This window comes from Dendronephthya gigantea, unplaced genomic scaffold, assembly GCF_004324835.1.
Source record: "Dendronephthya gigantea isolate DGI-Jeju-01 unplaced genomic scaffold, DenGig_1.0 000022F, whole genome shotgun sequence".
In the NCBI taxonomy this organism is placed as follows: domain Eukaryota; kingdom Metazoa; phylum Cnidaria; class Anthozoa; order Malacalcyonacea; family Nephtheidae; genus Dendronephthya; species Dendronephthya gigantea.
In genome coordinates this window covers 593499-618070 of record NW_021163032.1, presented here as the reverse complement: position 1 = coordinate 618070, position 24572 = coordinate 593499, and the positions used below count along the sequence as shown (strand labels likewise).

General features: G+C 37.8%; 3 protein-coding genes across 6 annotated transcripts; 2 read left to right on the top strand and 1 right to left on the bottom strand.

The window, feature by feature from the left end:
• Positions 1-124: 124 nt before the first annotated feature.
• Positions 125-15248, top strand: LOC114522309 (endoribonuclease Dicer-like). Of its 4 annotated transcripts, none has more exons than XR_003686893.1 (18): positions 125-217; positions 2901-2939; positions 3507-3614; positions 3715-3825; positions 3909-3975; positions 4105-4159; positions 4273-4396; positions 4537-4632; positions 4717-4772; positions 4844-4969; positions 5060-5099; positions 5254-5436; positions 5576-5639; positions 5753-5802; positions 6047-6082; positions 6194-6876; positions 7022-7069; positions 7836-7879. XR_003686893.1 is itself a non-coding variant. In XM_028542970.1 (15 exons), the coding sequence occupies exons 3-15, from the start codon at positions 7870-7872 to the stop codon at positions 15020-15022; spliced, it is 4578 nt and encodes a 1525-aa protein (XP_028398771.1). In that variant the 5' UTR covers positions 6244-6876; positions 7022-7069; positions 7836-7869; the 3' UTR covers positions 15023-15248. The 4 variants fall into 4 exon arrangements, 2 of the variants coding, with proteins under 2 accessions (XP_028398771.1, XP_028398772.1); XR_003686892.1 differs by having other exon boundaries at positions 3504-3614; XM_028542970.1 differs by lacking the exons at positions 125-217; positions 2901-2939; positions 3507-3614; ... (10 more) ...; positions 5753-5802; positions 6047-6082 and adding exons at positions 8376-9104; positions 9421-9630; positions 9819-10237; ... (7 more) ...; positions 14700-14772; positions 14878-15248 and having other exon boundaries at positions 6244-6876; positions 7836-8089.
• Positions 1058-2384, bottom strand: LOC114522311 (protein dpy-30 homolog). Its single transcript, XM_028542974.1, has 5 exons — positions 2306-2384; positions 2099-2223; positions 1889-1939; positions 1647-1786; positions 1058-1403 (listed from the first exon to the last, which is right to left on the bottom strand). The coding sequence occupies exons 1-5, from the start codon at positions 2331-2333 to the stop codon at positions 1304-1306; spliced, it is 444 nt and encodes a 147-aa protein (XP_028398775.1). The 5' UTR covers positions 2334-2384; the 3' UTR covers positions 1058-1303.
• Positions 15249-15416: 168 nt separating the features above from the next.
• Positions 15417-24567, top strand: LOC114522312 (endoribonuclease Dicer-like). The gene is given in 15 exon segments (XM_028542975.1): positions 15417-16065; positions 16289-16533; positions 16724-17437; positions 17725-17916; positions 18128-18546; positions 18621-18793; positions 19491-19614; positions 19914-20123; positions 20277-20459; positions 20629-20911; positions 20914-22178; positions 22369-22689; positions 23131-23311; positions 23725-23797; positions 23903-24567. Coding segments are annotated over 14 exon segments (4503 nt in total). The 5' UTR covers positions 15417-16065; positions 16289-16313; the 3' UTR covers positions 24048-24567.
• Positions 24568-24572: the final 5 nt, after the last annotated feature.

Here is a 24572-nt window from a genome sequence, read left to right as displayed (position 1 = left end):
TAGGAAATCGTTCTTTTTCTGTTTTCCAAAAAAAGACGGGCATTAAAAACATCAGCAAATTATGCAAATCTGATAACCAGTAAGACTGGGTACTAACTAGCATTCTTCTTGCAGAATACTTGGAGTAACAGAGATTATTCTGGTTCATGGCCGTCTTGAAGAAGCACCACAAATGACTGACTATTATAACGTCTCTATAAGAAAGAAAAATAAACAAGTAAGTTGAATTGATAGGATTTGTTTTAAATAGATAAATATGTGTGCTGCTGTGTAAATAGTTTTTTTATATGGCCTCACATAAAGAAAATATTTACGGAATGTCTGACAGTCTGTCGTCTGCTATTTATAAAAGCCACACTGAAAGGCATTTGGTACAAGGTAACGTGTGTCAGTTGCTTGCCTATTTCCTATTATAAGATTTTGTCTGATTTCGCTGTAGAAAGTGATTTTTTGCATGCAATTACGTGTTCTTTATTATCATTAACTTGACTTTGCCCTTTCCTAAGGCCATATGAGGCAAACTTGAGGTCTTCAAATAATTGAAAGTAGAGTAAGAGGAGTGAGAGGACTAACATACCTTTGCAAAAAGAATTTGCATATTGAAATATTGTTTGGGAGCAGCAACATAGGAATTAAGCTGACACTGTAGAGAATACATAGAACAATTTTTATTTAGGGGTATAATTATGTATATATAACATCTCTAGTCTACCCACCATCTTATTACATGAAAGTGATGAAGCATAGCAATTTGTGCAATCAAACATAGCATTTGCAAAGAAAGTGACAACCGTAAAGACTTATTTTAGATGCAGCCTGAATAGTACGCAAAAGCTCGCATAGAAATAAATTTTGTAGGCACTCTACCAAGGGACACTTAAGAGCTTCATCTAGCTGAATGCCAATGGTGAATTAGGAGGATCTTGCTAAAAGGAAATATGCCATCATATATCTGCTCTTTCAAGCAAAATGTAGTAAAATTAATATTTTGTTACATCACCATTAATACTCATTGGTTTCCATAGAAATAAACATTGCATACATAGAAATACACATATACAAACATACCCTTTTCCATAAAAGAACAAAACGTTATTTTTTACATAGAAATACACATATACACACATACCCTTCTCCATAAAAGAACAAAACATTATTTTTTTTTACTCAATTTACAATGTTAGGTTATTTCCTTTCATAAATATTAACACAACAGTTTGCATATTGTACGCAGTGTTTGCAAAATAAGATTGTTCACCAGGCAATGTTTGTGACAATGGTTGTGATCATGAATGTGGTGCAATTATGCTGTTCCAGATGGTTGACTTGTATCAATTGTAGAATCAAACTGATTCTTATTCTTCAATAAATAACTTGCAAGATACTCAATTGGATTTGGAGGCCTACAAAAAAATGAAAAGAGAACAATTTTTATTTGTTCAACAAGGTGTGGCCTGGGTGAGGAATGTAAAGGGTGCATCTCAAGAGGGTGCCACTATAAACTCTGTTCTATGACAGAGTCTTAACTTAGTCTATGACATGCCTAACTCAGTGTGTTAGAGACAATATTAGCTGCATCCTAAATGAATATTAGAGCTGAAAGGTCATGAAAACTGGATGGTGGAGTTTATTTTAATGCACAACACCTTTCTTTTGATAAAGTTGACAATGCTTGAAGGAGGATAGGGACAACAGTTTGATCTAGATAAGCTCTTGTGGGTAGGGATTGTACATCAATTTTTGGTGTTCGTTTTTCTGCGTCATCTTTCTCTTTCTTCACAACCGCCTAATGGAAAATGAGACAGAAAGACATTGCAATGTCATAATGTATGCTTCACAATAGAGAAGCTATAGCCAGTCAAGGTTACTACTGAATACTGATACACACCTCAATTGTTGGGGTGACTCCTGGTTGGGGCACTTGGCTAATATTTGACGTCTATATAAAGGACAATGCATTTTACAAAATCAGGAATTAAGACCAGGGGGGTTAACTACATTTCAGCAAACATACAGGGGGGGGATTAAATTTTGAGATTTTCCATATTCACTTATGTTTTAAGTAATTTAGACATATAAACCCAGTACGCAAGTATACCTCAGTAATGAACGCTTTATTTTTGTCATTGTCTGTGTTTGAGGTACTCCCGTCCCCTGTCGACGTCTCGGGCTGTTTTTCTTGCGCTTTTTCTTCCGGAACTGCCGTCGCGTCAGTCATTTCGGCTGGAAATTTATTAAAGAATGTTTTCTAGGTATTTGAACTATCAAAATATTTAAATTGCGATAGATAAAAGGTGTTTTTTACCGTCTGTTGGGGCTAAATTGTCTGCCATCTTGGTTTCCACGGTGCTTAATTTCGGTCGGGACTGGACGGAAAGTAGCGGAAACGCGGGATCACTGATCTCAAAATTGACACTGGTGTGCCATTTTAGAGCTAAAAAATTCTATCAGTTTTTGGTTTTTCATGGCTGCACATCAAGGAAATATTTTTAATAATTGTGTGGTTTTAGCGTATGATTCTAGACATATACAGCATTTGGTAATATTGTAGGCACTTGACAACAATACAAAATATTGGCATATTGTGATTGAATCATAAGATGTGCATGAACAGAATTGAAAAGAAAAACTTTAGTGGCCTATTTATTTATATAAACGATGTATTTTTATATCAGATAATCTTGTGGCTGCAACGGTGGAAAAATGAACAGCATGTGCAATGCACTATCCAGCGAAATCGTGAGGCCAGTGAGAGGATTTCGGGAAACGCTCGTATTACGGAGGTTTCCGATCACTGACACATTTAAAAAATATATGCATATTGTCTAATTATCATTCTGCTTTCATAAGTATTGGTCTTTTTACTTGCTTTATTCATTTATATTGTTCTTTTAATACAGAATTCAACTTCTGGTAGCGATATGTTGGAAGAAGCGACGGTAAAGATTTTATTGTGTTTGATACAAGTTAATTTAATTAACCCCACGAATATCTATTCTATTATATTTGTATTGTACCAAAACCACAACTTTCCTATTTTTGATATCAAATAGTTTTAAATTCTTTCAGGAAACTACTAGATGCCGAAGTTTGCTTTTAGCATCTACATGTGTGCATTTGCTGTTTTCTATTTTTATTGAGATTATGTTGCAAGTCACATGATTTTGTCTATGTTACATAATTTGTTACATTTCCAGTTCTAATTAGGCCAATGATTTAGAATGATTTTCAACCAACCTTTTTTCAATTTTTAAACAAAGTAGCCATTATGTATAGAAAATACTAACTTAACAACAAGGAAAGTAATTGCCCTGTGAAATATATGATTAAATGCTCTAGTCCAATCACATCTCCAGCATGTTAGGGCCTCAAATAGAAAGGTTTTGTGGGGAAAATATGCAATGGGAGAGAAGGGAATCATGCTCCAAACTTGCACATATTTTAAAGCTTTAAGACAGAGTTGCCCAGGTTTATTTGGTTGCTAATTAATTGTATTTTGCCAGAAGGAAGAACGAACTTCATCTGTGGATTTGTCAACTGACTCATCTTTAGTCATTGATATATCTGATGCACTAAGTGAGAAAGACAAAGTTAAATTCACAGTTCACACCAAGGTATGAATGTAGAGAAACTTAGAGGTTTATGTCAGCTGGCGTAGCACACAAATGTTCATTACAATTAAATTATTAAATTACATTAAATTATTGTTTCTAGACAACTTTACCGGAGTTCAAAAGTAGTGACTTCTCTGTTGTACGAGGCCATGAAGAGTTTGTCTGGCTCCATGACAGATACGAGGAGAATGATGAATATGCAGGGATAATTGTAAGAGTACTCTGTTAATCATGGTCATGCTTTACAATTGTACATCTGTGGATTGACGTGAACATTGATCAATTACCGTCTAGATCCCTCCTGCACCACCACGACCTGATTTTGATGCATCGAGAGAAAAACTTCAACGATTAGGAGATGGTTGGTAGTACTGCAATATATTTATCAAAATTGTGTTGGCAAAACTGCATGTCTTTTGTTCTGCTGGTTAAACAGCAATTGGTAATGTAGGATAGCAACATAACTTTATCTTATTTTCTGTGTTTCCAGGTGAAGGGACCATGACAAAAGAAGAATTCTCCAAAATGAAAGCTGAACTGGAAGCGTAAGTGATTTGAAAGGCCAGATAGCCCTTAAAAGGAAAACAGCATGGTTGTATTAACCGAAACCCATCTTCCATTAAGGAATGTACTGAACTAACTTTTCCTTTTCAAACAGGGAATATCTAGCAACATTCAAAAAGACAGTTGCAATGCATGAGGTGTTCCTATGCAGACTTGCTGCTCATCCAAAACTGAGAAAAGATGAAAACTTTAAAGTGTTTTTGGAGTACAAACAAGAGGTACCCTAAGCAATGTAATCATATATCTTGAACACTGCTTGAAGTGAATTACCACTGATATATAACTTAGAAATGGAAGAGTATTTTATTTCCAATTTTTCCAACTCCCCTGAAGAGTATTATTTCCATGGTTTATTTAGTTGAGTGTTAGGGGCAAAAACAAGAAAGAGAAACTTGGTGGATTCATCAAAGGTTTTGCTAAAGGGGTGGATGAAGTTTTACTTTCAAGTCAGAAGGTAAATTGATAAAATGGTTGAGAATTTCTGTCTACTTATTTTGTGTTTGTGTTTCAAAACATTGATAATATTGTTTTGTTTTAGGATGCTGATGAGTTCTTTGAAGGGGAGAAGAAATTTTTGGTTGAATACCATAGCAAGTATGTTTGAATTTCAGTTACAAAGAGGCAGAATGGCTGTCCATGTTTGAATCCACCATTTATGAATTTAGGCTTCGAGAATCAACAAAGCAATCAGACAGAATGACAAGATCTCACAAAGGGGTTGCTGATTGCTATATCAAAATATCAACCTGTGTCACTGCCTTAGCAACAAGTGAAGCAACTGATTTTGAGAAGTAAGAGAAGAGCTCAGTCTTATGACTTACAACATCCTCTCAAATGCGTGTAGTAAAATCATCTTTTTTTCACTTATTTTGCACTTTTAGATTCTTAAATAAAGTTAGTGACACTTTTGAAAAAGTTCGGGTTAGTAGATTGTTGTTACAAATTGAATTGCAGAAGCATACTTTCCCCCCGCTAAAGAGCTTGCAAATGGCACAAGAATTGTCACTCAGTACCCTCAAGGGATACGAAAGTTAGCAGCAGTGCTCACTTGCTGATCCTGGTTTTACCTTTTCAGAAATTGGAAGGTCGTGTGGCGTCAGATGAGGATCTTAAGTTATCAGATCTGCTTCGGTATTACATGCGAGACACAGATGCAGCCAAGGCATTGTTGTACAGGAGGGCAAAATGTTTGTCAGAGTTCGATAATGCTAATAAGGCTTTGGATAAAGCTAGGGCAAAGAATAAGGATATTCCCAGTGTAAGTATTGGTGATTGGTATGTGTTCACGGTGATGTGGCATGATGGTGATGCATATGGTGTTTGTGATTCTGTTGGTGATGATGATTATGTTCGTGATTCTGTTGGCAGGTTATTTAGGATTCCAATCTTTGTTTCAGGCGGAAGCAGCACAGCAAAAAGCCAGTGAAAAATTTGAACGTATTTCTGAAGAAGCAAAGAAAGGTATGTCTCAAGATGATGGTGTTGTTGCCTTGGTGGAGGCTTAACTACAGTAGTTTGTTTAACTCATCATCGAAACGTTGTTTTAATTCTCAATCTCTTTTGTGTACTTTCAGAAATTGAAGATTTCAAAGTACGCCGTGTTCAGCAATACAAAAAGAATCTTGTAAGTCTTTGTCTGTTGAAGGCAATAAACTCACTAGTTGAGAGTATAGTGTGCAATATGTACATATTCGTGGCAATGAAGTCTCTGATGATATATACAGTGGTACTGATAGTAAAATCTGGAGATTGCTCCAATGTCACACCTTATTTAATGTTTTCTGCTGTTACTGCAGAAGAGAACTTGGGGAGGTTAAAAGCATACCATTTCTTGGCATCCTTAAAATTTTTTGTATCAAATTCTGTAGGTTGAATTGACTGAACTTGAAATCAAACATGCAAAGGTAAGCCAGATGTAAGATATGTTGGAGTTTTCAAAAAAAGATGCAGTGTTTTATTTTTGTACTGCACAGAAGTCTTAATTTGTACTTATAGCACTGTAATTTTGTTCATAGGCGCAAATCCAATTGCTAAAAAACGCGTTGACATCACTGAAAGACTTGTGAACAGCAGCAAGATAAGGAACTCTGATAAGAAATTTAATTTTAATTGAAGTATAGATAGTGTGAAAACATTGATCCAATGAATGTATAATATGACTATTGACTAACAAAATTGAAAAGTTGAAATGGGACCCGCATAATTGTGAAGTGTCATTCAAAAGTTGAATGAAATCTTTGTTACTATCCATGCAATTGGACAAAACTTAATCTTCTGACTTTAGAAGCAAATTTATGAATAAATGAAAATTGCGAATGAAACGCTATTTTTTGCAAGTGGAAACGTATAGTATAAAATTTCCAAATATAAGCAAAAATTTTTACTATTACAAAAAGAAGCCCCCGAAGTTTTTAGAAATTTAGGCGATATTTAGGAGAGCAATAGTATTCGTGACATTTTATTGTTAGCGAGAGAAAAAAAAGTCTCGTTTGCAAGATTATAACAAGTTTAATCCGATATTGTTGTTTTGATGTTGTCATGTTGCCAAAAATAGCAACATGGATTTCCCCTTTCTTATGTTTTCTTGGAAGAAATGACAAGAATTCGTTTGAAAAACTTCGCAACAGAAGATTTGCTGTAGAAAAAGAAAGAAATTATATTCTAGTTTTCCGGAGAATATGTAATCAGAATATATCTGGTGAGGTGAATTCTTAATGAATATTTTTATTCCCCGTTTATTGAATTCTGTAATAAGAATGCTTCGTTGTTTTTGCAGGTTTGGCCGATTTGTTTAATTGTTTACATTGTCTCAATATGGCTTAAAAACATAGTTTTTTTTCCAGATTTTCAACTATCAAATGGGAGGTTGGTAGTTCAAGATCATGTTAAAGGTATGTTGTTTTTGTTCGAGTGTAATTGAGACAAATTAAGTCGAAATCATTGTGATATTTCGTTCTGATTTACTGCACACATTAATAAAAATATTCTTGATTATGAAAGTAAAACTAAACGGGCCCGTTCCTGTTTTTTTAATAGAATATGATAAAACATCTCATTTTATAAATCCATTCCAACTGCAGCAAACGAACTGCTACATTTTCTCCTCCCGAAAGATCCAAGATATACATGTTGCTATCAGGGGCGGATCCGTCATTTATCTGACTGATGCGATATTTTGGACTTTACTGCATACCTCTGGGAGGCTCCATATTCCAGTATATTCCACCTTACCAAGATCGCAGATACCATATTCTGGTATATATTCGACCTTACAAAGGTTGAACATACCACATTCCAGCACATATATTACCACTTAAGTATAATATACATTGGTATCTTCATCAAGGAGGAAATCTAGTCTTCAATTTTGTATTTGCATCAGTCACATCAGTCTTGATCCGCCCCTGGTTCCAAAAAAAATTCAGGAAAAAACTTAGTGAAGCCCACAATTCTATGAGCTAGTAATTCTGACACTAAGACTGAAGAAATGCTGAAGGTTTTAGGATGGGTGTGGAAACTTTGTACAACTTTGACCCCATGATAACTAACCCCTTGGCTATACTGAATGTGTGCAGTTTTGTAATAGAATTTAGCCTATAACAGTGTTAACATTCTGTAGTTAGTCATTAAATAATATGTGTTACTCATATTCATTAGAACCCAAGTCAGGATATAGTTGTTGGTACTTGATATGGCTGCGAACAACTCATCTACAAACAAATTTGAACCTCGGGAATATCAGTTGGAACTCCTCGAGGCAGCAAAGCAGAAGAACATCATTGTGTGCCTGGGCACTGGAACTGGCAAGACTTTTATTAGCATCAAATTGATCGAACATCTGGCAAGAGAAGACGACATACTCAGACCCTTTTCCGAAGGTGCTAAGAGGACATTCTTTTTGGTCAACAGTGGTAAGTGATTTTAATGCATATATTGAGGTGACTAGTGTTATAGTGTTGTACAATTGATGCCAAAACAGCCATAGCCTCTTTCCTTCACATAGACTGGGCAAATTTTCTGGGTAATTCTTCTGTAAGACTATTTGATATACGACTTTTAATGTATCATTATCATCATTTCTATACCAAAGAACACATACTAAGTACCATTGATACTTAAACGTTGGTCTCATTGGCATTCTTACTGTTTCAATAATTGGTACCTAAATTAAATAACCTTGCTCCTTTTGATTTCTAGTTCCTTTGGTTTTCCAACAAGCGCAAGCAATTAGAGATCACACTGCACTCAGTGTCAAGGAGTTTTGTGGTGAGATGGGTGTGGATTTCTGGTTAAAATCCCAATGGCTAGAAAATTTTCAAGACAACCATGTATTGGTTATGACACATCAGATCTACCTTGACCTCATACAACATGCCAGATATGGATTCAGTTTACTTCAAGCTAACTTGTTAGTCTTTGATGAATGTCATCATGCAAATAAAAACCACCCGTTTAAAAAAATCATGGACTGTTTTGCGGATGTTCCACGTCATCAACAGCGAGGTCTGCCAAAAATTCTTGGTCTAACTGCATCAGTTGTTGGCAAGAAGGTGAAGCCCTATCAGATCGGAGATGAAATAAAAAAGCTGGAACGGACAATGAGAAGCATTTGTAAAACTGCGCAGGACCCATATATTGTAGAGAAGTATGGAGCAAAGCCTAAAGAGATTATGAGATCCTATTCATCTTCAAACCATTTAGACAGTGTTGCAATGTTTTTGGAAAGTGAATTCCATTCTGTTTTAAATCCTCTGGAGGCATTCTTAGAGAACATGAAGGTTTTAAAAGAGAGAGGTGGCTCTCAAGAAGTCATCAAAAAGGAGTTGGATGTTGCAAGGGCTGCTGTCCGTGAATGTTTATCAGCATTGGATGAAATTGGGATCTGGGCAGCATATGAAGTATCAAGGATGTTAGTTGAGGATTTGGGTTAGTATTCAGAGAAGATTGTTTGAATGTTATGCTTTTTAAAATTCAATTCTGTGTTTAATATGGATAGCAATTAGAAAGGTGTTGGTAAAGGTTTTATCATAGGATGTTTTCTGCATTTTGCACTGCAGAGTTCCCTGAATTAGGGTTTTTTCTGCATTCAAAAGTCGAAAATATCCCTATGGGTTGTGTGCATTAAGGTAGTTTAATTACCTGATTTCAGAAAGATTTTGTTTTAGAAAGATTTAGAGAATCAAAGATATATGTTAGAGTCTGAGGTGTCCTTGTTATATAGTTTGTTTGTGAACTCTTCTAGAAAAAAGAAGCAAAAAAGTCAGTTCTGGTTTATCACCTCACGCAAAGACTGCGGGTCTGCTCCTTCAGACAACAGTGACCAGTTTACGAGAACTTCGCTGGAGATACGACGAATTTTCCATAGCAAACATGAAAGGCAAAGAGAAAATTCAACAAGAATATTTGAAACCGAAAGTGAAGGAACTTCTGAATCTCTTTTCCAAGTATAAAGGTATTAACGTTTGCCCCGCACACTGCGGTTGCGAGTATTCTAACATTCCCTTTTTTACACTCCCGTCATTGAGGGTGACATGCATAGTTATACCTTAGTGACCATCTTAACTGGAGGGGGTAGCACCACCCCAAGGGCCCCACCCCCCGCACGCTACACCCCTGGTATTTATGTCTTTCTTTGTTAAGGTGACCAATCTAAAATGTGTTCGATCGTGTTCGTCCGAAGAAGGTACGCAGCTTGCGTGATAAGCAAACTGATCAACGCTCTGGCGTCGTCGGAAAGCGATGAATATCGACATCTCAGCTCAGATTTTGTAACCGGTCATGGCTCTGAGCTGCCAGGCGTTTCTGCAACGGAGATGAACTTTAAGAAACAGCAGGAAACGTTGACGAAATTCCGCACTGGGACGTTCAACGTGCTCGTGGGAACGAGTGTCGTGGAGGAAGGTGTGGATATCCCAAAATGCAACCTCGTTGTCATGTTTGATTTCCCACAAAACTATCGAGCGTTCGTTCAGTCGCGCGGCCGGGGTAGAGCAAAGGATGCGAAATATGTGATGTTGGTTGCAAGAGGTGAACTTCAGGGAAAAAGACTAGAGCAAGAGGTATACTACCAGAAGACCCCAGTCTTTTAAATTGAAAGGGCGTATTTCACCTGTTTCAACAACTTTACTTGTAATGTTAACGCTCTTTATGCTAAACCATTAATGTTCTTTTACAGATGTATCAAAGTGTCGATGATCATTTAAGAGAGTTGTGTCAAGCCGATCGTGACGGACCTACGGAGGAAGAAATCAACGAGGAAGTGAACGAGTATCCACTTGAAAAATACTTCACAAAGAAAGGTGGAAAACTTGACATGGGAAATTCCGTTAATCGTTTGTACAGGTAGCACACAAGTTTATGCCTAGAAAAGAGAATACTAGCAAGAAATATACGTACACGATTAATCTAATGCTCTTCCCCAGGGAATCCTATGATTTGCTTTTTCCAAGGTAAAAATATTTGGCTTTCCATGGGTAAAGTTTACCCCCATTCTTCGTGCATTTTGTCATATTTACCTATATCACCCCCATTTCTTCTTCCGTCCTCCCCCCTGAAAATACCCACAGGTCCGCAGTTTTTGTAAATAACTTCAGCTGTCTTTCTCTGTTTTCTCAAAGATACTGCTCAAAACTACCGTGTGATAGATTTACTCGCCTCAAACCAATTTTTACAATTCATGATGCGGATGGAATGTATCAATGTTTTTTGAAAATGCCTGGAAACAGTCATATTACTGGAATAATTAAGGTAAAGTTATCGATATGTGAATCAAGAACCTCGAAAGTACCCTTCAAAGGGAAATTGGTTATTTTGGCTACATATGCAATTCACAGTGGCAGGTGTTTTCGACATTGTTCACTGCTCCATGTGCTCCATTATTTAACAGAAAGTGATGGTTGTTAATTCAATATTTAGGGCGAGCCAATGGAAAACAAGGAGGATGCAAGACGTGCAGTCGCGTATAAAGCGTGCATTGAGTTGCATGAACAACATGGTGCTTTGGATGACCATCTTTTGCCAGTCGAGAGCAGCTCTGAAAGCGAGAGTGACGAAGATGACGTGGTTGATGGTTCTTCACAGCACAAAACAGGGACAAAGAAGAGAGTGAGATTACATCGTGTCAAGGTACGGTTGATCTGAATCTGTTTTTGGTTGTAATCTACAATAAACCACAGCCGTTGATATCAGCATGAACTGGGTATAGAAATATCCGGTATAAAAGAGGTCCGGTATATTGGTGGAAATCCGGGAAAAACTATCGTTTGTTCTTTGTATTTGAACTAACTGAAAAAGATATCTCAAAATTGGGGTCCAGTGTTTTCTAGTTTTTTGTCGTGAGGTTCTTTTTGCTTTCTGCCCAATTTTACCCCAATCATGACGTCTGATTTTTCAAACGTTTGTATCTAGACATCAGATCAACTGTATGGACACGGGACAATAAATAACACTAAAAAGCTGTACGTATACGCCATCAATATGGAGTTTTGTGAAGTTTACAACACCATCAAGAAGAGGCTATGGGACAGGAAGAATGTTTCCCTTGGGATTATAACCTGTGAAAGGTTGCCAGTTGATCAGGTTAGTGTATAAGAGGCTCTCAAGACTTGGCTTTTATAATGATGAAAGGAAGAAACATAAGTAGGGTTAACATCCAACCTCGGCATGTTTCTGAGGTTAGAAAGTACATGAAATGAAAAAGCAAACTCTCATAAATATTCCACCTTTTTCTTTTCAGTTATTACCGTTCCATCTGTACAACGATATTGGCAAATTAGAGGTGACTCTCGATGAACGCTGCCAGTTAAAAACGGTACCGTCTCGCAGACACCTTAATATTCTCGACTGGTTTCACAAGTTTATTTTTGCTGAAACTCTAGAATTGAAACTCGGCGCTTTCAAGAATTACGGTTGCCGTATTATTTTATTAAACTGTGACAATGCTACGACTCAAACTACACGAGCTGTTTCTACCAGCTCAAGTATCATTAACTTCGATGCAATGGAGACACTTCGAAAAAATGCGACGGAAAGTGACGGTCGTTTAACCTCGAACCCAGATCTCTGGGACTCGGTTGTCATTCAGGATTATCTAGGCCCAAGGAAGCAAGGACATCATATGGTCAAATCTGTAACTGATAAATCCGCCCTTAGTGCCTTTCCTGATCTGGAAGTTGCTGCGACGTTTCAGGAATATCATGAAGGAAAGTACCAAACCAAAATAAAGAATCTTTCCCAATCTCTACTGGAAGTTATTCATCATAGTCGTAATATTGATTGCCGGACGAATCGATACGGGAATCCCAGCCGAAGTAAGGAGATGTTTCTCATACCGGAAACATTACTATTCAGAACAAGTCCTCAATCGTTGACACTTCGCGCTCTTTTTCTCCCGGCAATATTATTCCGCGTCGATAGCTTCGTTTCCATGATTGAACTGCGAGATACAATATCCACGGAGATTGCTGCCAACTCTGCATACATACACAATACCCAAGAATCTCCACGGAAAAGATGTAAGCTCATGGATATCGGCAGTGCGGGGAAAAACCTTCATTCGTCTCTTGTAAAGTACTTCTCTCCATTCGAACGCGACAGTTCAGTACCATTACTCCAATTACTGGAGGCAGTCACGTGTGCCCGATCTAACGATGATTTCAGTCTTGAGAGGCTAGAAATGCTTGGTGACTCATTTCTTAAAATGGCCGTCAGTATTCATGTTTTTTCACATAAAAATCACAAAGACGAGGGCAAATTAACAAAGTATCGCACACGGCAGATTTCAAACAAAAACCTTTTGAAGCTGGCGATGGAGAAAGACCTCCCGAAGTTTATCAAATACATTGGCTTCTCTAAGCCGAAGGAGACTTGGCGTCCACCTGGATTTGCCTCCTGCAAGCAAGTTTTCGTAAACGGAAACCTTTCCTCTTCCAGCGATGATTTCGACGACGTCACTGATAGCGCCATCCGGGACCGTAACCACGTCATCGATGACGCCATAACACAGGAGATCCCGGATAAGAGTGTCGCAGACAGCATGGAGGCGCTTATTGGAGCACATTTTATACATTGTGGATACATAGGGGCACTGAGGTTCATGACATGGTTAGGCGTGGATGTATTTCACGAGGAGAACACTACGGATGAAGCGCTAAATAATAACGGACGCAGAGTATCTCCAACCCCCCAGGATCTCTCTAAGTATGCTAACTATCCCCTACAAACCCTAGAGATCCCCGCAGACGAAGACAGGGCACGATATAAAGAAATTCTAGCTAAACAGACCAAAGAAATGGCTTCGTTTGAGAGGAAAATTGGTTATACCTTTAAAAACAAGGTTTGATATGTTCATTTGAGGATACATCGGGCACTGCCGATTGCACTACGAGACTTAAATATTGAATTTTTGAGACGATATTCAATTCAACAACTTCAAAGTGTGTTAAACAGTTTAAGTATCTTTTTTAATCGTATATTCCTAGGTTTTATTGCTCGAAGCATTCACTCATCCGTCGTACAGCGATAACACCATAACTGGCTCCTACCAACGTCTCGAGTTCTTGGGTGACGCAATTCTTGATTTCCTGGTCACCCAACACATCTACAACAACTGTAAGAAAGACCTGACTCCTGGTCAACTTACGGACCTGCGTTCAGCTCTCGTGAACAACAACATCTTCGCTATTATTTCAATAGAAAATAACTATCATAAATACATCAAGGAATATTCACCCCATTTGTTTAGTACCATTGGTAATTTCGTGAAAGGTGTTGAACTATACAAAAACAGTCTTGGGACTAACAAGGTAGGAAAGTATAATGAACCAATCCTTTGATGTATGAGAAAATACTATCATCTTCGTTTGACCGAGTCCCCCGACATAAAGTGACCAGTTTTCAATAACATCAGGTGAGCCCAGATCCTTACGTGATCGCCGTACAGAGTGGCAGCAGTGATGTGGAATGTATTGAAGCTCCGAAACCTCTGGGTGATGTTTTTGAGTCGGTTGCTGGTGCGATATTTCTTGACAGCGGTCTGGATGTCCTCGAAGTCTGGAGAGTCTGTTATCCAATGCTTAAGAAGTTCATTGGTACGTTTTGACTTTGTCATAACTTTGTCATAAATGACCGCAGTACTTTTCGATCGACTACAAAATCGTGAAGATAGACAGGGTAAAGGTAATGTTACACGAAACAACTTTCAACAACAACTCGCAACGCAACTGAATATTGAAAGTCGTTTCGTGTAACATTACCTTATTAAGATTTTAAAATGAGCTGTTTCGGTGGCAATGGTAAAACCTCTGACTATGAAGTGTGATTTAGTTTTGTAAACCATGAAAACTGGCAATTTTGTTGTTACCCTGTTAACTGTAGGTACTTCTCGTGTTTTACTGACCAGTAAAATGTCTAGCTCTTAAACTCAGGTTTAGTGTCAGAGTAAAACTAGGCTTCCTATGATGCCTACCTGACACTCCATTACGGTTCGGGAACTAACTGAAAGATATTACTTCCTAATTGCAGATGAGTACTCGAAGAACGTGCCAAAAAATCCAATGAGAAGAGTTAATGAACTTGACGTGAGTGCGGAATACAGGTAAATGGGATTGAAACGAATTGTGCAGTTTGAAGCACAATTTAAAAATGTATTTTTAACAGTGACAATGTTTGTAACTGACAGTTTATTATTGTTATATTTCAGCCGGGCAGAGATATTAGAAGACGGTAGAGTGTCTAGTGTTCTTAAATTCAAAGGTCGCGAGTATAAAGGTTTTGGGATAAATAAACGAAATGCTAAACTTTCTGCTTCCTATAGGGCTTTGAAAACAATCGATGACAAAAAATAGTTAGCGTTTAAAAATTATTGGTATGCGGGTCAACCAAATAATTGTTTTATTTAAACGTAGTTTTTACAATATAATAAGTTAATATTTTGGGAATTTATAAATAGTTGAGATTGGGTAAACAATGCATTTTAGAAAAAAATAATTAAATTAATGAAAAAAGTTACGGACAATGTTCTTTTATAAACCACCCAGTGCCGTAACTAGAACGATAATTCGGGGGTTGTTAATTGATATAATCAGTTCTGCCCGACGGATTTCCATCGTGAGCTATTGCACTTACAAAAGAAATCCGTCGGGCAGAACTGAATATAAATCAGTATATTTACGCATCACGCCATTTACTCGCCATTTTCACGTTGCCTATGACGTTCACGTCCTTGTGCTAAATCACTCTAATATATGAATAACCCCCCCCCCCAATTATCATTGTAGTTACGACCCTGAAACCACCTGCCTTTCAGCGTTCTTGCAGAAACTGTTTGTCTTGGCCTTTGACGACACTTACGACAAATTTACCTAATTATTCAGCTAACCTCACCAGGGTTAACCAGATTACTGAAAAAAGAAGCCAAACATTGTTGTAGTCGGCCCTTTGATTTCCAGCTTTGTTTGAACTTTGAACAACAAATCAGCTGACCTCTATACAGTAGCTGAATGCAGCGTTATATTTTTTTCTAAGCGCAGGCTGCGACGGGCCGAAAATTTTGGATACAAATTTCAGCAAAAATTGCCCTAATTTTGGTTGAATTCGATTAAAAATTTTGAAATTATAGTTCTAACCTCGAATTTATATTGAAAATTAGAAATTAGTACTCGACTTCGGTCTTCGGAGTTCAAAAAATCCGATATTGTTGTTTTGATGTTGTCATGTTGCTAAAAATAGAAGCAGGTATTTCCCCTTTCAGGCCTTTCTTACGTTTTCTTGGAAGAGATGACAGAAATTCATTTGAAAAACCTCACGACGTGAAGAAACAGAAACAGAAAGAAAACTAAATGGAATGTTTTCCAGAAAATCCTTCCTATTTGACTAATAATTAATAAAGGTTTGAATATTCCTGCCTTCTATTAGTAAATTCCACCTTGTGAATTTTTTAGTCACGAAAGCTTGTGTAACAATTTGGTTTAAACTTGTATATAAATTTGCACTCCCGTGCGGGGTTTTTTTATTCCACTGTGAATCAAGTTGTGCTGTTGTCAAAGTACAGAAAATTTATACCCTTTACAATTAGTTTTAATTAAGGTTTTCTTAATGCACATCTACTTCAGGGCAGCACATCAGATAGTACATGATATGGCTGCAAGTAACTCGTCTTCAAGCGAGTTTGAACCTCGGGATTATCAATCGGAACTAATCGATGCAGCAATAAAGGAAAACATTATTGTTCATCTGGGAACTGGCACTGGCAAGACTTATATTAGCATCAAACTGATTGAACATCTGGCAGGAGAAGATGGCATATTCAGACCCTTTTCTAAAGATGTTAAGAGGACCTTCTTTTTGGTTGATAAAGGTGAATCCTGATAAACTTTTATCCATTAAAGTAATTGATCTTGATGAATAATGCATTAAACAGCCATAGTTTGTCTTAATTGAAGTTTAAAAATGGTAGAGCATTTTATATACATGTATGCATGTGCATTTATCTTTTTTGTTATATGTTGTTTTAATAGTTGAAGAGAGCTTGTATTTCTTATTTTTAGTTCCTTTGGTTTACCAACAAGCTGATGCCATTAGAAAAACACAAACTGCACTTCGTGTAAAGGAGTTCTGTGGTGAAATGGATGTGGACTCCTGGTCAAGAGAATGTTGGGAAAGTCATTTTAAAGAGAATCATGTATTGGTAATGACAGCTCAGATCTATTGTGACTGTATAGAAGATGGCACATTTAAATTAAACGAAGCCAACTTGTTAGTCTTTGATGAATGTCATCATGCCAAAAAAGAACACCCATTTAAAAAAATCATGGACTGCTTTACTAACGACCAAGATTATGAAAAGCAAGACTTGCCAAGGATCCTTGGACTAACTGCATCAGTTGTTGGGGGGAATGTGAAGCCTGGCCAGGTTAAGGGTAAAATAGAAATGCTGGAACGCACATTAAGAAGTGTCTGCAAAACAGCACAGTCAGATACTTTAAAGAAATGCGGTGCTAAACCTGAAGAAATTATGAGACCCTACTTATCTTCAAACCATTTAGACAGTGCTGCAATCGTTTTGGAAAAAGCATTCCATTCTGTTTTGAATTCTGTGAAGGCATTCTTTGAGGACATGTCAGAGGTTAATTGTTCTGAAGAAGTCATCAAGAATGAATTAAAAGTTTCAAAGGATGCAGTCTGTGGATGTTTAGCATTATTGGATGAAATTGGGATCTGGGCAGCATATGAAATGTCAATGGTGTTAATTGAGAATTTAGGTTAGTATGCAGGGAAGATTGTGTAAATTAGTGTACGGCTATTAAATGTTATTTAAAAATACAATGCTGTGCTGAGTTTCTTGCTGAACTTGCACTGTAATGGCTAGATCAACTGAATTACAGCAACTATAATGAAAGACTAATGGACAACAAAAATCTAAAACCTTATATTATTATATATACAATTTTTTTGTGGGGACAACTAATTTGGTCAATGGAAAACAAGCTTTAGAGTCAGGTGCATGCATCAGGACGAGATATATATTGAAAGTGCTGAACCTTTTTAGAAAAGAGAATCAAGAGAGTCTGTGAGAAGATTGCAAGTTTGCTTCTTCAGACAACAGTGACCAGTTTACGAGAACTTTGCTGGAGATACGACAAATTTAGCACAGCAAACATGGCAGGCCAAGAGAGAATTCAACAAGAATATTTGAAACCGAAAGTGCAGGAACTTCTGAATCTCTTTTCCGAGTATAAAGGTAGAAACATCTTTAGTCTAGCTTTTCAAGACATTTTGTCTTGGGTGGTGGGTATTCAGAGTGTAGTAGCACATAACCTATCGATCCTCGTCATTGGAGTAAATATTTTGCATAATAAGCATTGAATTAAGCTCCGTTAATTGTAATTAATCCTTAGTTGAGGATTGCATTGATGGAGTCACTGTATTGTTGTATTGTCTTTCTTTTTAAGGTGACAAATCTAAAATGTGTTCGATTGTATTCGTCCAGACACGGTACGCAGCTTACATGATAAGCAAACTGATCAACGCTGTGGCGTCGTCGGAAAGCGATGAATATCGACATCTCAGCTCAGATTTTGTAACCGGTCATGGCTCTGAGCTGCCAGGCGTTTCTGCAACGCAGATGAACTTTAAGAAACAGCAGGAAACGTTGACGAAATTCCGCACAGGGACGTTCAACGTGCTCGTGGGAACGAGTGTCGTGGAGGAAGGTGTGGATATCCCAAAATGCAACCTCGTTGTCATGTTTGATTTCCCACAAAACTATCGAGCGTTCGTTCAGTCGCGCGGCCGGGGTAGAGCAAAGGATGCGAAATATGTGATGTTGGTGGAAGAGAATGGGTCTCAGAGACAAAAGCAAGATCAAAAAGTGCGTTGTCGTCATGTTTCAACAGTTCAACTTTATTTGTTGTAATATCCTAAATTGTAAATTCACTTTTACAGATGAGTAACTATAAATGTGTTGAGGAACGTTTGAGAGAGTTGTGTGAAGCCAAACGTGACGGGCCTACAGAGGAAGAAATCAACGAGGAAGTGAATGAATATCCACTTGAAAAATATTTCACAAAGGAAGGTGGAAAACTTTACATGGGAAATGCTGTAAATCGTTTATACAGGTAGCACACAAGTTTACATCAGTTGCAGAAAAAAATACTAATAATTTAATTGCCTGACTTTGGTGAATTAGGCCCTGTTCATATGAGCCGGGCTGGCCCGCTTCGCCGGGCTGACTCGCTAGAGGCGAGATCCCGCTTCCTAAGTTTTTCTATATGTTTTTGAAATTTGATTCACATGGAAAGCGGGCCAGCCCGCTTTGGCGAGATCTCGCTTAAGCGAGGCGAGATCTCGGCAAAACGGGCTCATATGAACGCACTAGGCGGGCTAGCCCGGTAAACCGGGCTGAAAATCGTCGATCGCTTTCTTTACAAATATACCTTCATAGCATCATTTCGCCATTTTATATGTATTTGGAAACCAAAAGAACACAATACATTTCAAAAATTAACGAAATATATCTGCCCAAAACCGCTATAATCGATGCAAGCAACATTTTTCGATTTGTGAAGCGTCAACAAATTATGTAACGCTACCGGGCTAGCCCGCCTCATGTGAATAAGAAAATAAACTAGCCCGGCAAAGCGAGCTAGCCCGGCAAAGCGGGCCAGCCCGGCTCATATGAACAGGGCCTTAAAGTTGTGAAATTGAATAGTGGAAGCAATTACGTAATATTTTCAAAGTCGTATAAATCTCAGTAATTTCCAGGGGCCTGGCAGTAATCGAACTAATACTTTGGCTGTCTATTTTTTCCTGAAGATATTGCTCAAAACTATCGGCATCTATTCCTCTTAAACCAGTGTTTATAATTAATGACGTGGCAGAGAAATTTCAGTGTTCATTGAAACTGCCAAGGAACAGTGACATCATCGAAGTCATTGAGGTAGTGTAAAGGCCCGTTCACACGATCCAGCTTTGTCCGATCCAATTCACTTCTGACATATAAAATGTAGTTTGTTATTGACAGTACTGTCAGTATTGGTTTTTGTTGATTTGCTGCTCATATACATTGCAAGTCAACAGACTATAAAACATCCATCAGAAGTGAGTTGGATCTAACAAAATTGGATCGTGTGAAGTCCTTCGTGTGAAGAGTGACGATTACGAAAAGATGGCGAGTATTATACCACTGTCGACATTTTTATTCTCCAATCTAACAGAAGTCAAACATTCAACATTTAGGGGGAACCAATGAAAAACAAGAAAAACGCAAGACGGGCGGTGGCACAAGAAGCTTGTATCCAGTTGCATCGACTTGGTGCTTTGAATGACCATTTTCTGCCAGTCGAGAGCAGCTCTGAAAGCGAGAGTGACGGCGAAGATGACGTTGTTGATGGTTCTTCACAGCACAAAACAGGGACAAAGAAAAGAGTGAGATCACATCGTGTCAAGGTACACCGATATATAGATATTTTGAGTCAATCTGAATACCTTGCTCAGGGCATTCATTTTTAGCTATTAGCAATGGCATGCCTCCTTTCCTGTCCAATATTTTAAATTTTGCTTGTCAATCATGGCGTCTGACTTGTCAACCCTTTTTTATAGACATCAAATCAACTGTATGGACACGTGGTCACAAATAATAAGATGAATATATACGCCATCAATATGGAGTTTTGCGAAGTTTATGACACCATCAAGAAGGAAAGGTTATGGGATTGGAACAGAAAAAATGGGATTGGAATTTCCCTTGGGATTGTTACCACTGAAAAATTGCCAGTTGATCAGGTTAGTATAATAACAGAATGAAACGTTAATAATCAAAGCTAAACGCAACGCCAATGGTCAATATAGGTAAAAAAAAGCGAGTGCGAAAATGAAAATACTAAATTAACTTAACCGTTCTGTTTCACTCCAGTAATGATCACCACGTAATCATATAATCTTTTGGTTCTAGTTATTACCGTTCTATCTCTACAACGATATTGGCAAGTTAGTGGTCACTCTCAGTGAACGCTGTCAACTAAAAAGGACGCTATTTCAAAAACACCAGGATACCTTCAACTGGTTTCACAAGTTTATTTTTACTGAAACTCTAGAATTCAAACTCGGTGCTTTCACGAATTACGGTTGCCGAATTGTTTTATTGAACTGTGACGATGTTTCTGCCAGTTCGAGTATCATTAACTTCGATGCCGAATGGAAACACTTCGAGAAAATGCGACAAAAAGTGACGGTCCTTTAACTTCTGATACAGATCATTTAGATTCAGTTGTCACTAAGGGTTATTCAAAAAATGAGATGGAGAATCAAGAACGTTATCTCATCCTATCAAAAACTGACAAAACCCCTCTTAGCCCCTTTCCCGATTTGAAATTTAAAACATTTCAGGATTACTATAAAAGAAAATATGATATTGAAATCAGTGATCTGTCCCAATCTCTAGTGGAAGTTATCAGATCGCGTCGTGAGATTGATTGCCGAAAGAAACGGCAAGTACTCTCGGGGAAAAATACTAAGAAAAAAAATATCAAGGAGCTCCTGGTACCGGAATTATTAAAATTAAGACCAATTCCACAATCGTTGACACTTCGCGCTCTTTTTCTGCCGACCATATTATACCGCGTTGATAGCCTCGTTTCCATGATTGAACTACGAGATACAATATCCACTAAAATGGCTGCCAACTTTTCATATGTCGACCAAACGGCAGAACCTCCACGAAAAAGATCTAAACTCGATTGTTTAGGCGTGGATATCGGTAGTGAAGAAAGAGACCCTTATTCGTCTGTTTTAAAGTACTTCTCTCCATTCGAACGCGACAGTTCAGTACCGTTACCCCAATTACTGGAGGCAGTCACGTGTGCTCGATCCAACGATGATTTCAGTCTTGAGAGGCTAGAAATGCTTGGTGATTCATTTCTTAAAATGGCCGTCAGTATTCATGTTTATTCACATGAAAATCACAAAGACGAGGGCAAATTAACAAAGTATCGCACACGACAGATTTCAAACAAGAACCTTTTCAAGCTAGCGATGAAGAAAGACCTCCCGAAGTTTATCAAATACATTGGCTTCTCTAAGGAGACATGGCATCCACCGGGCTTCGCCATATCCAAGGAAGAATTAGTAAATGGCAGCTCTTCCTCTTCTACCGATGACGGCGCTAACGGAGACAGTAGCAACGTTATCGATGACACTTTAACACAGACGATCCCGGATAAGAGTGTCGCAGACAGCATGGAGGCGCTTATTGGAGCATATTTTATTCATTGTGGATACATGGGGGCACTTAGGTTTATGACATGGTTAGGCGTGAAAGTATTTTACGAGAAGAACACGCCTGCTGAATTGTTGAACGATAACGGACGCAGAAAATCTCCAACGCTTTGCGATATCTCTAAGTACGCTAACTATCCCTTACCAGATCTAGAAATCTCTGCCGACGGAACGACCAAAGGAATGGCTTCGTTTGAGAGGAAGATTGGTTATACTTTTAAAAACAAGGTTTGATATGTTCATTGGTAATTGTTATAAATTTCTTTCATTGGAAACAAGAAGATTTATGCTTGATAGCGAAGATAAATCGGGCACTGCCAATTTCAACACGTAACTTGAATATTGAATTTTTAGGACGACATTGAATTCAACAATTTCAAAGTGTGCTAAAGTATCTTTTTGAATCGTACATTTTTAGGTTTTATTGCTCGAAGCATTCACTCATCCGTCATCCAACGATAACACCATAACTGGTTCCTACCAACGTCTCGAGTTCTTGGGCGACGCAATTCTTGATTTCCTGGTCACCCAACACATCTACAACAACTGTAAAAAAGACCTGACTCCTGGTCAACTTACGGACCTGCGTTCAGCTCTCGTGAACAACAACATCTTCGCTGTTATTTCAATAGAGAACGACTATCATAAATACCTAAAGTATTTGTCGTTTCATTTGTTTGGTACCATTGGTAATTTTGTGAGAGAAGCTAAACTATACCAAGAGAGTCTTGGTGACAAGGTATTACAATGAGACATTGCTTTATACAGGATTTCAAAAAAGTATACTCTTTGAAAAAGTACCCTAAAGTAAGATGCGCGCAAGATTGTAAAAACCCCCCAGCTAAAATTAAAATTGATGCTATCTTGTCTATTCGTAAGAAAATTGGTATTAAAAGCCCTCAAAAACGGTCCCAATTTCGTTACACTGCGTCAAAATATATGTACTGTGCTGCATTTGCTATCAAAGTTTGAAGAAATTAGGTGCACGCCTTGGCCAGCGCCTTTAAAACAAGCATTTTCTACCGTTCACTTCAAGGATATTGCAATGTGGATAGCGTATTCCTTTGTTTCAAAGTATTTAGTTCAATGCGAGTGATCCAGAAAGAGAGATACGCGTCTCCTTTCATATGCTTCAGTGAATAAAAAGTACGTAAAGTATCATTCTTCGAAAACATTTTAGGTGAGCCCAGATCCTTACGTGATCGCCGTACAGAGTGACAGCAGTGATGTGGAATGTATTGAAGCTCCGAAACCTCTGGGTGATGTTTTTGAGTCCGTTGCTGGTGCGATATTCCTTGACAGCGGTCTGGATGTCCTCGAAGTCTGAAGAGTCTATTATCCAATGCTTAAGAAGTTCATTGGTAAGTTTTGACTTTGTCATAACCTTGTCATAATGACAACAGTACTTTTCGATCGACTACAAAATCGTGAAGATAGACAGGGTAAAGATAATGTTACACGAAACAACTTTCAACAACAACTCGCAACGCAACTGAAAATTGAAAGTCGTTTAGTGTAACATTACCTTATTAAAATTTTAAAATGAGCTGTTTCGGTGGCAATGGTAAAACCTCTGACTATGAAGTGTGATTTAGTTTTGTAAACCATGAAAACTGGCAATTTTGTTGTTACCCTGTTAACTGTAGGTACTTCTCGTGTTTTACTGACCAGTAAAATGTCTAGCTCTTAAACTCAGGTTTAGAGTCAGAGTAAAACTGGGTTTGCTATGGTGCCTACCGGAAACTAACTGAAAGATATTACTTACTAATTGCAGATGAGTACTCGCAGAACGTGCCAAAAAATCCGGTGAGAAGAGTTAATGAACTTGACGTGAGTGCGGAATACAGGTAAATGGGATTGAAACGATTTGTGCAGTTTGAAGTACAATTTAAAAATGTATTTTTATCAGTGACAATGTTTGTAACTGACAGTTTATTATTGTTTTATTTCAGAAAGGCAGAGATATTAGAAGACGGTAGAGTGTCTAGTGTTCTTAAATTCAAAGGTAGCGAGTATAAAGGTTTTGGGATAAATAAACGAAATGCTAAACTTTCTGCTTCCTATAGGGCTTTGAAAACAATCGATGACAAAAAATAGTTAGCGTTTTAAGATTATTGGTATGCGGGTCAACCAAATAATAATTTTGGTTTTAAAATATAATATAATAAGTTAAAATTTGGGGAATCTATAAATAGTCGAGGTAAATAATGTATTTTACATAGGAATTAATTAATAAATTTATTCGATTAGTAACAAAGTCAATGAATTCCGGCAATGTTCATTCATGTGCAATCGACGGTGGGAAGCCGCCCACACGCCAGCTGCTTCTAAGTGCCCGTGCGCGGGCGTCAACACCATATATGGCAAGCGTAGGAAGTGAATCAGTGATAAAACAATAATCAACACAATATGGCTCGATTTGAAATGCACAAAATTTTCAATTTGCAAATTATAAAACACTGAAAGATAATTGCTGTCGGTTCCATTGGTCGCCGTTTGACAGTTTGCACCTGTGTATGAACATATAACGCCATTCTGAAACGAAGAAAGTACTTCAGAAGATTAAATAACGAACGATCAAAAGCTAGCTAGCTTTGATCATATTTGATTGAACGCACAATA

Bases quoted from the DNA above. Each gene is read 5' to 3' on its own strand.
- LOC114522311 (XM_028542974.1), bottom strand. From the start codon at position 2,333: ATGGCAGACAATTTAGCCCCAACAGACG. The intron at 2,224-2,305 runs GTAAAAAACACC...ATAAATTTCCAG, and splicing joins CAATTTAGCCCCAACAGACG to CCGAAATGACTGACGCGACG. The intron at 1,940-2,098 runs GTATACTTGCGT...TCCTTTATATAG, and splicing joins ATAAAGCGTTCATTACTGAG to ACGTCAAATATTAGCCAAGT.
- LOC114522309 (XM_028542970.1), top strand. From the start codon at position 7,870: ATGGCTGCGAACAACTCATCTACAAACAAATTTGAACCTCGGGAATAT. The intron at 13,513-13,657 runs GTTTGATATGTT...GTATATTCCTAG, and splicing joins GTTATACCTTTAAAAACAAG to GTTTTATTGCTCGAAGCATT. The intron at 14,773-14,877 runs GTAAATGGGATT...GTTATATTTCAG, and splicing joins GACGTGAGTGCGGAATACAG to CCGGGCAGAGATATTAGAAG.